The 15784-nt window shown below is 42.9% G+C and overlaps 1 protein-coding gene and 1 pseudogene across 19 annotated transcripts; one reads left to right on the forward strand and one right to left on the reverse strand.

Annotated features, from left to right (window-relative positions):
• Positions 1 to 7365: 7365 nt before the first annotated feature.
• On the reverse strand, positions 7366 to 8394 carry LOC136462938 (peroxiredoxin-2E-2, chloroplastic-like; annotated as a pseudogene).
• A 1164-nt stretch (positions 8395 to 9558) lies between these two features.
• LOC136466772 (uncharacterized) lies at positions 9559 to 15275 on the forward strand. 19 transcript variants are annotated; one of them, XR_010761449.1, is made up of 7 exons: positions 9559 to 10175; positions 11292 to 11540; positions 11609 to 12858; positions 13057 to 13123; positions 13405 to 13535; positions 13644 to 13892; positions 14959 to 15275. XR_010761449.1 is itself a non-coding variant. In XM_066465273.1 (4 exons), the coding sequence occupies exons 1-4, from the start codon at positions 9680 to 9682 to the stop codon at positions 13889 to 13891; spliced, it is 528 nt and encodes a 175-aa protein (XP_066321370.1). In that variant the 5' UTR covers positions 9559 to 9679; the 3' UTR covers positions 13892 to 14946. The 19 variants fall into 19 exon arrangements, 1 of the variants encoding a protein (XP_066321370.1); XR_010761453.1 differs by having other exon boundaries at positions 11609 to 11780; XR_010761447.1 differs by having other exon boundaries at positions 11609 to 13535; positions 13644 to 13794; positions 13866 to 13892.
• The last annotated feature ends 509 nt before the right edge of the window (positions 15276 to 15784 follow it).

Raw genomic sequence — 15784 nt, forward strand, 5'->3', positions numbered from 1 at the left:
ACCCTATCATTAAGAATCACACATGTGACTTGACATAATGGATCTTAGAACCCTATTAGTCACAAAACATGACCAAAACAAGATCCAACACTAATCAACACTTAGGGTTTCGACGAGTTAACGTATTAATGACTTTTGTTATCACATGAAATGTCATTAAGATTTACTAATTATAGATTAGATATTAGTTCAAATACTAATTAAGATACTAAGGATCATTATAATTTAATGACCCAAGGTCAACAAACAATTCTAAAGTCAAACAATCTTAATTGATTAAACATTGATTAAATGAATAATTAATTAAATAAGTAAGTCTACATTAGTCATAAAATAAACTTTGTCCAATTAAGCTCAAATTTTTATGTAAGCTTCCTCATGATAAATTAGTGTACCAAAATAAATTTCATAATTTTTGGAGTTATATAGTGACCTACAAAAATCATGGAAATTGCATTTTTCAATTAAAGGACCAAATATTTGAACATTAAAACTATATTCAAATTCTATGTTTCAAATTTTTAAATCATACTAGAACATGCACAGAAGCTACCCACAAATTTTCAGAATTTTTGGATGTGTAAATAAATTCCTACAAAATTGCTAAATTGCTGCACTATTCAAAATCAGAAAACAAAAATAAGTACTGTTCTTCTTCCTCAGCTTCACTGACAGCCTGGGCCCGCTGTCAGCGACACAACGAAGCCGCACGGTGGCGCGGCCAGTTCCGGCCAGCAAAACGCGCCGGTGGTGACTCTCCGACGATACGGATTGCTCCTACATGATCTACACAAAGTCACGCATCTTTCTCGAGCCTCAGAACAGAAAAGGGTACACCGGATGGAACTCGACGCTGGCCATGGCGGCTCGGACCCGACGGTGATCGTTGTAACTAGGGCTACGGTGCAGTAGAGTCAAAGGAAGAGTGAGCAACACGCTCAGGAGCTCACCGGGATTACGATGATGGGCTTGGTGTAGTCGGAGATAGTCTGGAGTAGCCTGGCCACAGTGAGGCAGTTGCGGCGGAGCTTCGGCCGGCTCCGAAGAAGATGCCTTCGCACGGTGGTACCGATCGGCTAGAAGCGAGGCGAGCAGGTCAGGAATGAGCGGCAGGGCAAGGCGGAGCTGCCGGCCAACGCAATTGGCTTGAGGTGGTCCGACGAGGATGAATTGGGCGATCGCAGCAAGGTCACCGGCGGCAAACAGTCGACGGGAGAACTCCGATTGACGACGATGTACTCCTATTTATAGCAAGCTTGAGGGCGTACGGTGATGACAGCACACGGACGAACTCGCCACGGAGGTTTGGGCGTGTCACTGCGCGTGAAAGCGGTGAAAACCGATTGGCGGTGAACTCCGCGTGGCGCCGGCGGCAAGCAGTGAGGTGGAGGTGAAATTTTGAAATAATTACAGAACTGCCACTGCATTCATATCTCAAATTACTCAGAAATTTTCTAAAGAAGTTGAAAATCTCCAAAAATGAAAGTTGCTCAACTTTTCAAGTACTACAACTTTGGTTTAAGAAACTTTTTCAAATTCTGCCCCCATTTTGAAATTCAAATTTGGGGTACATTTAAAGATTTGAATCATTTCAAAATTACTCCAAATTTTATATGTAAACTTGAAAAACTTTGAATACCAAAGTTGATCTTCATAAATTAATTTCCAATTTTGCTTTTTGCCTCAACCCCAAATTCCTCATGGATTTTGAATTAGTAAAAAGGGGCAAAAAGGACTTTGATAATTTGAATATGAATTCAAATTTGATTTGTCTTCCTTTCACTTAGATTTTGATTTTTGACCAGTAACATGGCCCATTAGGGTTATTTGAGTCAATTGACACATGGCCTCACATGAACACATGAAATTTGACCCTTGTGGTCATGATCTGTATTTAGGGTTTTTGAAACACATCACATGAAATAACAACATTATGAAATAAACCTTATTTAGTGAATGCATTCAAAACTTTATACTATATGAATGCTTTGCAATGCACATGATGACATGTCAAATTTTAGTATTAGGTCAAAACACCAGCCAGACTTATTATCAGTCCATAAACCAAACAGTGAACAAGCTCATTGTGCACTGCGGAGGCCTTGTTTCTCGCAGTCTGTGCCAGCATTTTCCTCAACAGGTCGGCTGGCTGGCCCACAAAGCACCGCCATCACCAGTCACCATGCATGCATCCGTGTTGGGCGCTGCTGATCTCGGTAGGATTTGGAAGTACGCTTCCTACCACCACTTCGCAAGTTGGATTATCAGTTTATCACTTGATAACGACACGCATCGCAATTGAGCAGGCTATACTTTTCCCAACTCACAAGAGCGATGCGGGTGAGACATGTCTCGGCTAGCTCGCTGTGCATAAGCAGATAGTTGATGCGCTGTCTCAGGTTGAAGTTCAGCTCGCTTCCGGATCTTTTTGGTGCCGCTGAGGTTTACAGAGCAACTGATGGAAAGCTGAAAATCCTCCATGCTGTCCACAACTTAGGAGGACCATCGATCTAGTACCTTGTAGTCTGAAGGGCTAAAGAGAAGGATCTATTGCAGGTGAGGTTCTGACGGTTACGACAGCTAACTCCCAGCACGCTCTTTTGAGCTGCAACCACCTTTGGAGTCCCCACCGACACTCAAAGCTTACCCACCCTTTTGTACTACACATGCCAATTTGATACACTGAGTCAGTGTATAATAAGAGAGGTCTCCAAGACAATTTAATAACATAGGAATTTAGCGTTCATCAAATTACTCACACATGTTCATCTCTCATATCGATCTATCCTGACATGTGGTGTTCATGCATGTGTCATAGTTAAATTCATTTTATTCTCTTACTCCCCTCCTATCCCCTACTCACCTGATTCCTCACACTCCTGTCTGCCCATATGAGCAACGCACTACCGGAGACCGGCTCTTTGCCGAGTGCCAGGCGGTTTGCCGAGTGTTGTTTTTCGGGCACTCGGCAAAGACACCTTTGCCGAGAAAGAGCTTCTTTGCCGAGTGTTATTTTTTTTGACACTCGGCAAAGAAAATTTCAAAGCATATTTTGAAGCAGTAAATTAATTCAAATGAAAAAGTTTTCAACTACAAAGTTGTATAACTCATCAAGATGTACAATGTTTGTTTTGGTCTTTTCTTCATATAACAAAGTGAAAGTAAATTTGTTCACAAATCTAACATATCTCTCTTGTAGTTTATGAAACTACAAGAGAGATATATAAGATTTGTGAACAATGTTAAACGACAATGTCGGATGAACAGATGACCAAACAACCAAAATAAACTCTATAGATCTCGAAAAGTTATGAAACATTGTAGTTGACAACTTTTTGATTTGAAAACATCTTGTCGTGTAAAACTGCGTTTGAATTTTAAAATTTTAAAATTCAAATTTTGTAAACGACCTCGGATGGGAAAACTTCCTAAACTAAAAGTGTAGATCTCGAAAAGTTATGAAACTTTGTAGTTTACAACTTTTTTATTTGAATTCGTTTAGGGCCTCAAACATGCAATTTACACTTGACAAAAAAGCTTCTTTGCCGAGTGTTTTTTTTGACACTCGGCAAAGAGCTTCTTTGCCGAGTGTTTTTTTTTACACTCGGCAAAGAAAATTTCAAAGCATATTTTGAAACAGTAAATTAATTCAAATGAAAAAGTTTTCAACTACAAAGTTGTATAACTCATCAAGATGTACAATGTTTGTTTTGGTATTTTCTTCATACGACAAAGTGAAAATAAATTTATTCACAAATCTAACATATCTCTCTGGTAGTTTATGAAACTACAAGAGAGATATATAAGATTTATGAACAATATTAGAACGACCATGTCGGATGAACAGATGACCAAACAACCAAAATAAACTTTGTAGATCTCGAAAAGTTATGAAACTTTGTAATTGGCAACTTTTTGATTTGAAATCATCTTGTCATGCAAAATTGTGTTTGGATTTCAAAATTTTAAAATTCGAACTTTTCAAACGACCTCGGATGAAAAAACAACCAAAATAAACTCTGTAGATATCGAAAAGTTATGAAACATTGTAGTTGGCAACTTTTTGATTTGAAAACATCTTGTCATGCAAAACTGCGTTTGAATTTCAAAATTTTAAAATTCGAACTTTCAAACGACCTCGGATGAAAAAACAACCAAAATAAACTCTGTAGATCTCGAAAAGTTATGAAACATTGTAGTTGACAACTTTTTGATTTGAAAACATCTTGTCATGCAAAGGTGTGTTTGAATTTCAAAATTTTAAAATTCAAATTTTGTAAACGACCTCGGATGGAAAAACTTCCTAAACTAAAAGTGTAGATCTCGAAAAGTTATGAAACTTTGTAGTTTACAACTTTTTTATTTGAATTCGTTTAGGGCCTCAAACATGTAATTTACACTCGATTTAGTATAATATATTGAAAACTAAAACGGAATCCAGACACAAGTGAGAGTGTGGTATAGTGGTAGAGGAGGTACGTGCACAGTGGAAGGTCTCGGGTTCGAATCGCGTCGGCCGCGTAGCCATGAAATTCACGCGAAAAATGTCGGAGATGGATGGGTGCTGGCCGGTGGGGGCCTCCATCGATAAAAAAAATCTATTTTTTTTTGGTAAAAATTCCCATTTTTTAGGGTTTTTTCGGTTTCAACTTTGCCGAGTGCCCGACAAAAGACACTCGGCAAAGACGCCTTTGCCGACGGGTTCTTTGCCGAGTGTTCTTTGCCGAGTGCAGCACTCGGCAAAGCCTTTGCCGAGTACAAATTGGGCTTTGCCGAGTGCCACGCTCCTCTATGCTATGGCCACACACAAGGGTGAGTAGGAGTGGTGCACGGTCAACACAAGAAAACGTGGAGAGCTAGGCGAGCCGCACAGTTAGGCATCGAGGTGGACACATGCTTCAAGTTTTAGAGATAGAGGGAGGGGATACAATATATGATGGATTTGGTCTATAGTACCCTTAAAAATTTATTTGTATTACTCTCCTTTTCCGGTCTGGACTTGTTAGCGTCTAGGGCGCTAGCTTCAAACGGTGCCGCTCAGCGAGCGAGCGAGCACGTACCCCAACGTGTCGGGCTTGCGAGCGAGTGCCCCAGCAGCGGGCCCACGTCACCAATCGCTTCCCATGCGCATCTGATGTGCAACAACCGATCTACTTTTAAAACATCCATATGCAACAGTTGCAACATACAAAAGAAGACAGATGAAACACTTGAAGCATGTGTCTGAAACACTTGTAAAAACACCTAAAAAACACTTGAAAACTATTCCAAACATATGCAACATCCAAATAAAATACTTGAAACGTACATTTGCAACATGCATGTATATGCAATATCCAGATCTACTTTTGCAACATCTAGATGAAAACACTTGCAACATACATCTGCTATAGATGAAATATTTGGAATATACAGTTGAAACATATGTGCATAGCCATTGCAACATGTGAGCATCCCGATCTACTTTTGCAATACAGATACGAAACACTCGCAACATACCTCTGAAACATCTGAAACATATGTTTGCAACATGCGCTTTCAGTGCAACATCTCGTTGCTGCTTGGGAATGGAGGCTCGTCAACGTGTGGAGTTCACCGTGTAGAGCTCGTCGGTGACGCGGAGCTCGCCGCTCCGGTGGAGAAGGCCATGGCGGGTCGCTTCGGTGGAGAAGGCGGACCGCGCGATGGAGAATCTGTGAGGCGGAGTGGGGCGCGCGCGGGAGATGCACCGCGGCACGGCGGGGGATGCGGCGCTGCGTGGAATGGGGGGCTGCGCGGCGCAGGATTGGGGCGCGCGGGGGTGGAGCGTGCGGATGGCGGCAGGGCCGTGCAGCCCGGGTAGGGGGAGCGAGTGGACAGCACCGTCGTTTCTGCAGTGTTCGTCCGTATGGTCGAACGCCCTATTCAAGCATTTCTGTTTCTGTTTTATTAGATAATGAATTTCGCCCTCGTTAACAGAGGAATCAAGCCACTGCACCAAAGTTTGCACCCTTCTCCTAGGACAGACAATCTCTTCCGTGGCTGATTTTTTTCCCCTTCTCTGTCTCCAAACGACCAAGCCATCTCAAATTCTCATGAGTGCAGCAGTATACACCAGGACTACTACTAGCTGATAATCGCAAAGAAAAAAGACTACTACTAGCTGATAGATGGACAAGTGACAAGCGTAGGTTTGTCTTCCCTTCCGTGACAATCCACTAGGGCATCTGAAAAGGAGAAGCGCTGTAACTTTATCCTGAAAACTCCAACCCTTTCTTTACACGTATCTCGAGCAGATTGCGCGTGTCGCCTCGTCTCACACTCTCACACAGTCATATCTCACATATTCTCATGTGCCCTGCGCCGCTTCTCTCCCCTACATATACTCCCGCCGCGCCGCGCGCATGACGCGAGCGCCTCCCGCTTTGTGCACGTGATCTCTTGGGCTCTGATGGGTTCCCTTCCTAATTTTACCACGTCAATGATTTGGCAAGTCATAATTTTAACTAATATTTAATTTGCCACCAAAATTTATCAAACTCTCATATTTAGTGTGTTAAATTTATAACAATATTTTAGCCTAACTTTTAGCTTGACAAATCTCTGGCATCAACCAAAGAGGCCCTTAATCACCGATCCGGGGCCGTGATCGGCGGCGGGGCCCGTAGATGAAGGCCCGGGGGGGCATGTGCCGATACGCCGACGCCGACGACGCCGCTAATGGAAGAGCCACACGTCGCCGCGTTAGCTAGCGTAAACATGCTTGTCCGGTGTGTCACCTTCGCCTAATCACGTGCAGTGTACCAGTTAACCTGAGAGCTCGTTTCTTCTCGTCTTACGTCATTTTCTGTACTTAACCATTGGGCTCGTGGGCGCATCCCCGTCCATGGTATCCGGATCTGACCGTTGAGTTAAGCCAACACGCCCCTGGACCACTGACAGGACATGGAGGGGGGATATTCTGTATTCAGTGATAGTGGATTCTGTATGCATCCAAATCGACTAGACGTTGTTGGGCTGTACTCGGGCCCGATTCCTCACAACGAGGCCTACCACAGCTTGTCAGCTTGGGCCGCACACTCCCTGCTCGCAACTACGGAGTACTTCGTTACAGTGTTGCCGCCCCAAATGTTCGGTGAATACCTTTCTCAACCTGTGTCCTGTGCAATGGCACGTACAGATACGGGCCGTTCGCTTCGCTGAAAAAATAAGCCAAAGTACTGTTTCAGACTGATTGGTTGAAAGAGAAAAATACTATTTTGACGAGAAAAACACTGTTTTCACTGAAAAAAACCAGCTGAAAAAGATGGATTATAAGAGAAACGAACGGAGGCACAGTATGCAATTGCATTCCACATTTCCACGGAAACACAGGCACTCGGCTCAAGTCACGACTCGGATTTCACATTTCCATCGAACACATGGCCGGCTACATGGGCGTGGCACGAAACGTCCAACAAAACAACTCCTCTTCACATCGACGACGATAGGTTCCTGTCGCAGGAGAAGCGCAGAACGCAGCACGGCTCCCGCAACTATTGCTGCTGCTGCTGCTGCTGCAGCGACGGCACAACTGCAACTGCAATGAGCAGACGAGGCGGCAGGCAGGCAGCTCAATTACTCAAAAGCTCAGCCGAGCACCTTGAGCATCTCCTCGGCGCTGCTGGTGGTGAAGGCGCCGCCCTCCTCGAGGTTGAGCACCTTGACGACGCCGTCCTCGGCCAGGAGCGCGTACCTCCTGGACCGCACGCCGAGCCCGACGGGCTTGTCAGAGAGGTCCATCTCCACGCCCAGCGCGCGCGTCAGCTCCAGCAGCACGTCATCGCCTAGCCCCAGCGACTCCTTCCACGCCTTCATCACGAACGCGTCGTTCACCGACACGCACGCCACGGTGTCCACGCCCTTCGCCCTCAGCTCGCCCGCCGGGCACCGCGAACAGGATCGCCTTCTTGCCCGCCGTCAGCTCCGCCACCGTCACCGTCTTCAGCTCCCCGTCGGCCGGGTCGAAGTAGAACAGCGTCGCGTCGGGGAGCTTGTCGCCCACCGCGATGGTCGCCACCACCCGGGACGCCGACGCCGCCCGCCTCCTCGCCGTCCTCGACGACGCGACGGTGCGGTGGGTGGTGGTGGCCAGGCGGTGAGAGGAGAATGAGAGGGACGGGGACGAGAGGACTAACCGCTTGCCGGAGGCGGGGGACAGGGTGGTGAGGGACGCTGCCGCCGTGGTGGTGGCCATTGCAGCTGCAGACGATGATGTGTTCGACGCAATGCTATCTGCTTGGGTTGGGTTTCGCGGCTGCGGCGCGTCCGGCGTGATAGGATTCAGGAAGCGGCGGGATTTTGTTGGTCGGTTGCTTGCTTTGATGCGGGCGAGGAACGGGTGGACGGCGAGTCGCTGGGCTGGATTACACGGTTGTGCCCAACAGTGTTGGACAGATTGGGCTCGAATGATGCTCTGGGCCTTGTAGCCTGTTTAAGCTGAGTCTGACTGAGTTGGATTGAGTTAGATTTAGAGCGTGGGATTTAGAAATGCTCTTGAAAGATTCTCGGAAGAAAAGAAAACGAAAAACTCAATTCAATTTTTTTTTAGAAACCATGTATATATTTCATAAATATTTCTGATGGTTTACAAAACCATCAGAAATATTTATGAAATATATACCTGGTTTCTCAAAAAAAAATTGGATTGAGTTTTTCGTTTTCCTTTCCTCGTAGGATCTTTTAAGAGCATTTCTAAATCTCACTCTCTAAATCATTATTTGGAGAGTCATTTGCTTAAAAATCACTCTCTATATTTTTTCACTCTCCAACAGTTTTTCTATATCCCATGCACACTTTAGTGAGCCATTCTCGTCTTTTATTTTTGGCTAACGAAAAATCTGAAATACAAGATGCCTATATTTGGATGACCATTTAGAAAAGCTATTGGAGGGTAGTTTTCACCAAAATTTCTATTATTAGTATGTAGGAATGATATGGAGAGTCTCCTGATGATGCTCTCACTGTATTGTATTTTTGTGTCCGACTGAGTTTGTTTTTCTCTCTCCTGTTACTTTTTTTTGAAACAAAGTACATGAGCATACGTTTGGGTTTGAGTAAATTTTAGTGAAATGACTCCGTGCTTATGTTTATGCTTAGCTCATAGCTCGTGGGATGAAAATGTGGTGTTGAATCAATACATTTTATTCCACAAAATAAACAAAAAAATGAAGAGCTATAGAACGATGGATCATTGCATTCCTTGAACCAAACACGCCCGTTCCAGCATAGTGACCCCTATGAGCCCCTTTGGGCAATTAACGTTAGATTTTGAGATTGCTAAAGTCACCGTTGGTGTTTCATTTTCATCTAGCACACTTACGCTAAATGAATAATATCGTATGTTTCTAGACAAGAAAAATACAGACACATGTGTCAAATCTGTGACTTTAATTGAACAATAGGTAACATAACCAAGTAAGCTAATCATCTCTCACACTAATTAGCATCTTCATCAGAAATTAAAAGCCTTTAAATCCTAGCTATCAGCTTTTTAGCCGCACACAAATTTATCTATGCTGAGCTCGGAACCCTAATCAACCTTTTACGTTTGTTCCAAAATGTTGTGTTTTTGTACAGATGAAGATGCTCAATGACCTTCATGAGTCCACTATACTAGTTTATAAATTGTCAGCAACAATGATTTAAGACCAGAAAGCACATGAATTGGTTTCACAAAAAAAAGAAAGCACATGAATTGAGTATATATCTTATGAATTTTCATCTCCACCGTGTTTATCCCCAATCCTCTCCGATTCCGTCTGTTTCTCGCACGCGCGCCGGCGCAGGCGGTGGGCGCAAGGCCCTCGCCGCCGCTTCACTTGCGCCATGCCGCGCCGCACCACTCCGCTCCGCTCTCTGCTCGGTTCCGCTCGCTTTTGCCGCACCGCTCTTCCGCGTCTCTTCCGCTCGCTTGCGCCGCGCTAGTCGCCAGGCTATTCGGCGGCTGCTGTGCGGAGCTATGGCTGGCTGTGGGGTGGGGCGTCGGCGAGCGGTGGTCGGACTTCGGCGGTTGTTCCACCGAGCTGTGGCCAGCTATTGGTGAGTTGCTGTCTTCGCCGCCGCTCCCCTCTATGCCTGCTGCGAGTGGTGTTCTGAGCGGGATCCTCGCGCGCCGCTTCCCGTACCGACGGTCGCAGAGGAGTCGGTCGATTTGTGTAAGTGTATTTCGTTTCTTCGCATGTTTGTTCGTTGATATTTTGCTTTTTGTTTGACGAGCTACTGGTTGTGCGCGCTGAAATGGTCGCGTTTGTTTGTGGCTGCGTAGTAGATCTGGCACGAGATGTAGAGGTCCAGGAAGGGGCGACGATTTTTTTGTGGTGGCTTTGTGTACTAGATCTGGGTTCGAGTAGATTATTTTGTAGTTAATACAATAATACACTGTTTTTGTATCGCTAAAGTCGGCAGTCTACAGTTGGCTGTGATTATACACGGCTATTCTATTGCTTTAAGTAGTAGTTTAAAGAAAAGGGACTAGGAGGGTAGTAGAGAAAATAACCAAACAAACAATATCTATCAATTGTTTACCCGACTGGATCAATTGGCGGAAAAGACAGTTTCGGTTGATTCAGTTATCAACTCTGTACACAGTTGTGCTATCAGGTGTGGTAGTTTCAGAGATAATCCAATTTTTTTTTGCCATCTATCAGTGACAATAATGGAACATTACAGCATGGGCTTGCAGATGTTTTTGTATATATGCATTTCAGTAGGCATGTTGAGTGCCTGAATGTGCATTTCAGTTAAAATCTGTGCAATTTTTTTTTGAGTGTGGCTCATTTGCCTGAAAGGTGCATGATGTTAATTAATAGTGTGTGACTTTACATAGAATTGTTTGTTTTCCCTGTTTTCTGGCACACACAACTTCCCCCTACATTGACTGATATTGACTGATATATATGTGTCCTCTTCATTTGGCACCTGATTCCATCTTTATTGCTCTTAGTCTCTTGCTGTTATTCTGTGAGTGATTACTTTTGGTAGTCTCTTGCTGTTATTCTGTGAGTGATTACTTTTGGTTGATGCTAGTACGCTTTGCAAGTTCTGCATTTTGATAATATATTATTGTTTGGATCTATCACCCATAGTAGTTTCTTGATGCCATTTCCGGGGTCGTAAAAAAGGTGTCACCCCAAAGCACAGCTTGAAGCCTCTTTTGTTCCACGCTTGTCTGAGCTCCTTGGAGTTGAACTTATGCTAAGATTTGACATCAGCTTATTTTGGTATCTGCTTTCTTTTAGTTATTCTAAGGGCTAGAATATTTGTATAAATAGGTTGTAATGGCCAATGATTGCATTTGTGAGGAAGTTGAGAAGTTGGTTACTGCTTTGCCAGAAGGTGGAGTTCTGCTCCTAAAGAATGTTAGATCCTACAAGGAGGAAGAGAAGAACGACCTGAGTTAGCATCTGTTGCTGACCTTTTATGTCAATGATGCTTTCGGCACGGCACACAGAGCTCATGCTTCAACTGAAGGAGTTACCAATTATTTGAAGCCTGCTGTTGCTGGCTTCCTCATGCAGAAGGTAATTAAATGTCAACCCTGTTGTATGTTTTATCTGTCATTGTTTTAAGACAATGGTGTTTTCTTCAGGCGATTGCTAAGAAGTTGGCTGAGCTCACAACCACAAAGGGTGTCACCACCATCATCGGCAGTGGTGATTCTGTTGCTGTTTTTTGAGAAGGCTGGGCTGGCTGACAAGATGAGCCACATTTTGGAGCTTTTTGCATTTTTTTATTGTGACTGTTTTTCAGTGTCTTTCCTGGTACGCTAAGCAAGTTCTCAGTTTAGCAATTCGCTCTTAGTTATTATTTATAAGTACATTTCTCTCTCTCTCTTGTGTGTGTGTGGGCTTGTGTTTGTTTCTTTGTTTGTGTGAGTGTTTTTTTTTTATCTTTCTTGGATTTATTTTGGTCCATTTGTGGGCCTTTCTTTAGGCTTCTCTTTTTTTGTATGTGGCAGGCCATTCTGGGTGAGTGAGTGTGTCTCTGTTTGTGTTTTTTTATTGTGTGTGATTGTTTGGGTCTGTTTGTGTTTTTTTGTTTTTGTGTGTACGCGTGTTTTTTTTCAATTTTTTTTGCTTTTTTTGGTGTGTGTGTGTGTTGGCTCTCTCTCTGTTTGTGTGCGCGCGTGTGTGTGTGTTTTTTTTGCTTTTTTGGTGTGGGTGTGTGTCTGTGTTTGTGGGTATGTGGTATTTTTCTTGACTGTGTATTTGTAGCTGCTTTTTTGGATTTTTTTTATATATTTGATTTTTTTGTAGATCTGCATTTATGTTGTTTGAGCTGCTGCTGCCTTTTTTCTGCTTTTTGTAGCTGTTTGCTGTTGTTTCCTGCTGCTATTGATGCTTGCTGTGGATGCCTGCTGCTACTGATTTGGTGTGGTTGTGGTTGTGTCTTTGACTGCTGCTCAGCCTGATGCTACTAAGCTGATGAAGGTTCTTATTTTTTTTGGCCTTTTGAGTGCCTTTGTATGTGTATCTCTGTGTCTCTCTCTCTCTGTCTCTCTCTCTCTGTTTGTCTCTCTCTCTCTTTGTCTGTGTGTGTGCGTGCGTGTGTGTCTCTCTCTATCTCTGTGTCTGTGTCTGTGTGTGTGTGTGTGTGTGTGTTTTTCTTTTTTTGGTGTGGGTGTGTGTATGTGTTTGTTGGTGTGTGTGTGGTATTTTTCTTGATTGTGTTTTTTTATATATTTGTCTGGGTGTTTGTGTGTGTCTCTGTGTTTTTTTTGTGGTTCTGGGGGTGTGTGTGTTTCTGTTGTTTGTTTTTTGTGGTTTTTTTGACCTCTGCATCTGGGTCTGGGCTGTCACTTCTCTGTTTTTTCCTGGTGGTATGCGAGTCAAATGCCAGGTTAGTTTAAGTTGTAGGTTCATGGGGTGATTGGTTTTGAGGGGTTGATGCATCATTAGGCAATTCTTTGAATTTTGGCCCCCATTCATCATGTTTATACTAACTATGTGCAAAAGAATCCATAAACCAAACTTGCTGAACTCACAGCCTGATTAGTTTCTAAACTTTCCTTATTGACACTTATTCATGTTGTTGCAGCCTGATCAGTTTTTGCTTTGGCTTTGTCAAATTTGAGTCTCAGCAATCCATGCTAGCAGCAGTCGAGGTTTGTTTGCCTCCTTGTCTAGTTGACTTGTTTTAGAGCATCTTTTGCAGTTAAATTTTTCAGTTGCATTCATGCATTTGGTTACTTTTCTAGGCATTTGCAGTCTGTAAGCACATTTTGTTTCCTTGTTGAAGCCACCAAAGAAACACTAACACCCAACTCTTTGAATTGTTCAAGCTCAATACCTCTGTTATCTTTTTTATATTTGTAGAGGTCCAGAATATGTATATGGTGCAGAACTTGTATTTTATGATTTTTTATGATGATTTTTCTCTATGTAGCTATTACAAAAATATTAGCATTGTGTTGCTGATGATATCTCTCTATTTTGAGCTGTTGGTAACTGTTTATTAAAAACTGTGGGGATATACTTCACATGCATGTTGCAGAGGGAGAGATATTGCATGAGATGGTATAATCTTGAAGCTTGACTCAGTTTATTGCTTCAACATTTTTCAGTTAGCTCATTTGGTTTGTGGTGTATTTGACAAGATTGTGATCTGATATTTCTGCCTGGCAGCATGCTGGAGCTGAATTCCCCAAGAGACCCAAGAAACCTGCACCTTTGTTTAATGGTCAGTCTCAAGCAGCAAGGAATATGTGTAGTCCTGACTCCTGACCAACAGGATGAAGCAGAATCTTCTGCTGCCAATGATTTTCCTGCTTCTGATGTGTGCTTTTTTACATATTTTTTCATTTTGTGTTGAGAAGGCTGGGCTTGCTGATAAGATGTTTCTACCAGGTGTCCTTTGCCTCGATGATGCCTAAGGTACTTGGTTCTGCCAGCTCGCGTGCCATTTTTTGTTTCGGATCTATGTGTGTGTGTGAGTGGATGTGTGTGTCATTTACAAACTGCATCGTATGTCTAATGTCAGGTTGCTAAGTAGTATTCATTTCCCAGACCTTTTCTTTACATTACCAGTTTGTATGCTTGATATTTTTGCCACCTCGCTGTATGTTTTTTCTTGCTATATTTGATTAATTTTCTAATTTATCTTGCCTGTTTACCATAGAGTTAGGAATTGTACTCAAAGGTGGTATGTGATGAGGGATTGGTGATCACGTTTGCCTAGTGTTATTGTTTGTTTGTTTGTCATCCAAATCTGAATGAGTGCCGGAAATGGAGCTTTTGGCTGCAGTTTTTCTTCTGGATGGGCTTCAGCAGCCTAGTTATATGTGCTATATGGTTGTTTTTTGTTGCATCTGAGAAAGTCTAGCATTAATGGAAAATGGTTGTTTGCATATTCACTTTGCTTTGAATGTCATGTCAAATGCCTATACATCTCTTTAAAAGAGGAAACTTTACATAATATCTGCACAATTGGTTATGAGTTGGACAAATGGGTGTCTTTTTCACTGTAAGTATGCTACCATCCTCCAGCTCCATATATTGGAGTCATATATCAATTACATGCACAAACCCAACTGAAAGTATTTACTGTGTAATGATTGTGCCACTTCTGCAATTTGGCTGTGTAATAGCTCTGCATGATGTGTGCCCTGAAGATCAACTAGTATCTTGACATAAAAACTTGTGCAGCTTAATGTGTTTTTGACTCACCAAAATGGCTTTAGAATATTCTGGTAGGGATGATTTGATGTTATGCCTAGTTATGGTGCTTTTGCAGCTGACATGTACTATAGTGGTGCATGAACTTGGTAATTTTTTTCATCTTGTCTTTGCAATCTCTGGGCCTGTTTATATTTAGCGAAAAGATTTTCTAGAGTTTGTCAGTTGCCTGGCTATTAGTGATCTGTCCAACTTGTCATATACTCATATTAGTGAAACAATAATTTAAAAATAACTATCTTGACCTGAACATTACTTTTTACAGCCAGAAAAGAAGGATGAATGCATGTGCCATTTTTGTGCTTCATATTTGTTAGTGAGCATCATCAGCAAAGCGGCTAGTGAGCACAGCGCAGGGAGCAGTGCATCAACTCAGCTGTATTTTGTTAGGATCTATGTCGGATATTGTCTTGTGTAATAAAAATCTGACAGATTTTTCTTTTACCATCTGTCAGTTTTCCATGGCTGATGTGTCAGCTTCTCGTTTGTCCAAAATTTGACAGATTTTTGGTGCTAAATCTGTCAACAGATATATAGATAGACCCATATCTTATATAGTACTTTCGTCGTGTGAGATCTGTCTATCCGAGTTTAAGTTCTTGCCTTAGGATATGTGCTCCTACTTTTCTAAAGTTATTTTTGGTACAAATTGTGAAAGAGGATACATCGGTGTACGTATAGTCACATCTTTAAGCTCAAAAACCAAGATATATCAACTCAGTTTTTTGAGATCCTAGGAAAAAAAAGAGAGAAAGGAGCACGCTAGCTGATTTGCCACTAAGTCAACCTACGAAAATTAGCTAAGATAAGATTTTGCTGAAAGATCGATCCACCACATGGCAGCTAAGCCCCGTTAAAAAAAGACAAGGGGCAGCAAAGCCAACTAGCCAAGCAACAAGCCGGTGTGGATGGGTCAATTGTTTAAACTGACAGAAGTTGACCGGGCCAACCAGGCCAAGCGGACACAACTGGCCCCTACTCCTGTCGCTCGCAGCGAACAAACAATGGTCGGTCGCGTCATCCCGCATTTCCGCTTCACGGGGCGAAAGAAAGCCATGGGCCGTAGCCTCGTCGCATTTCGAAAAATCCAC

The sequence above is a fragment of the Miscanthus floridulus genome, chromosome 7, assembly GCF_019320115.1.
Source record: "Miscanthus floridulus cultivar M001 chromosome 7, ASM1932011v1, whole genome shotgun sequence".
Lineage (NCBI taxonomy): Eukaryota > Viridiplantae > Streptophyta > Magnoliopsida > Poales > Poaceae > Miscanthus > Miscanthus floridulus.

Coding starts and splice junctions, on each gene's coding strand:
- LOC136466772 (XM_066465273.1), top strand. CDS start 9,680: ATGAATTGGTTTCACAAAAAAAAGAAAGCACATGAATTGAGTATATAT. Junction 10,060..13,056: donor CGAGCTGTGGCCAGCTATTG/GTGAGTTGCTGT, acceptor ATGTTGTTGCAG/CCTGATCAGTTTTTGCTTTG. Junction 13,124..13,643: donor CCATGCTAGCAGCAGTCGAG/GTTTGTTTGCCT, acceptor TCTGCCTGGCAG/CATGCTGGAGCTGAATTCCC.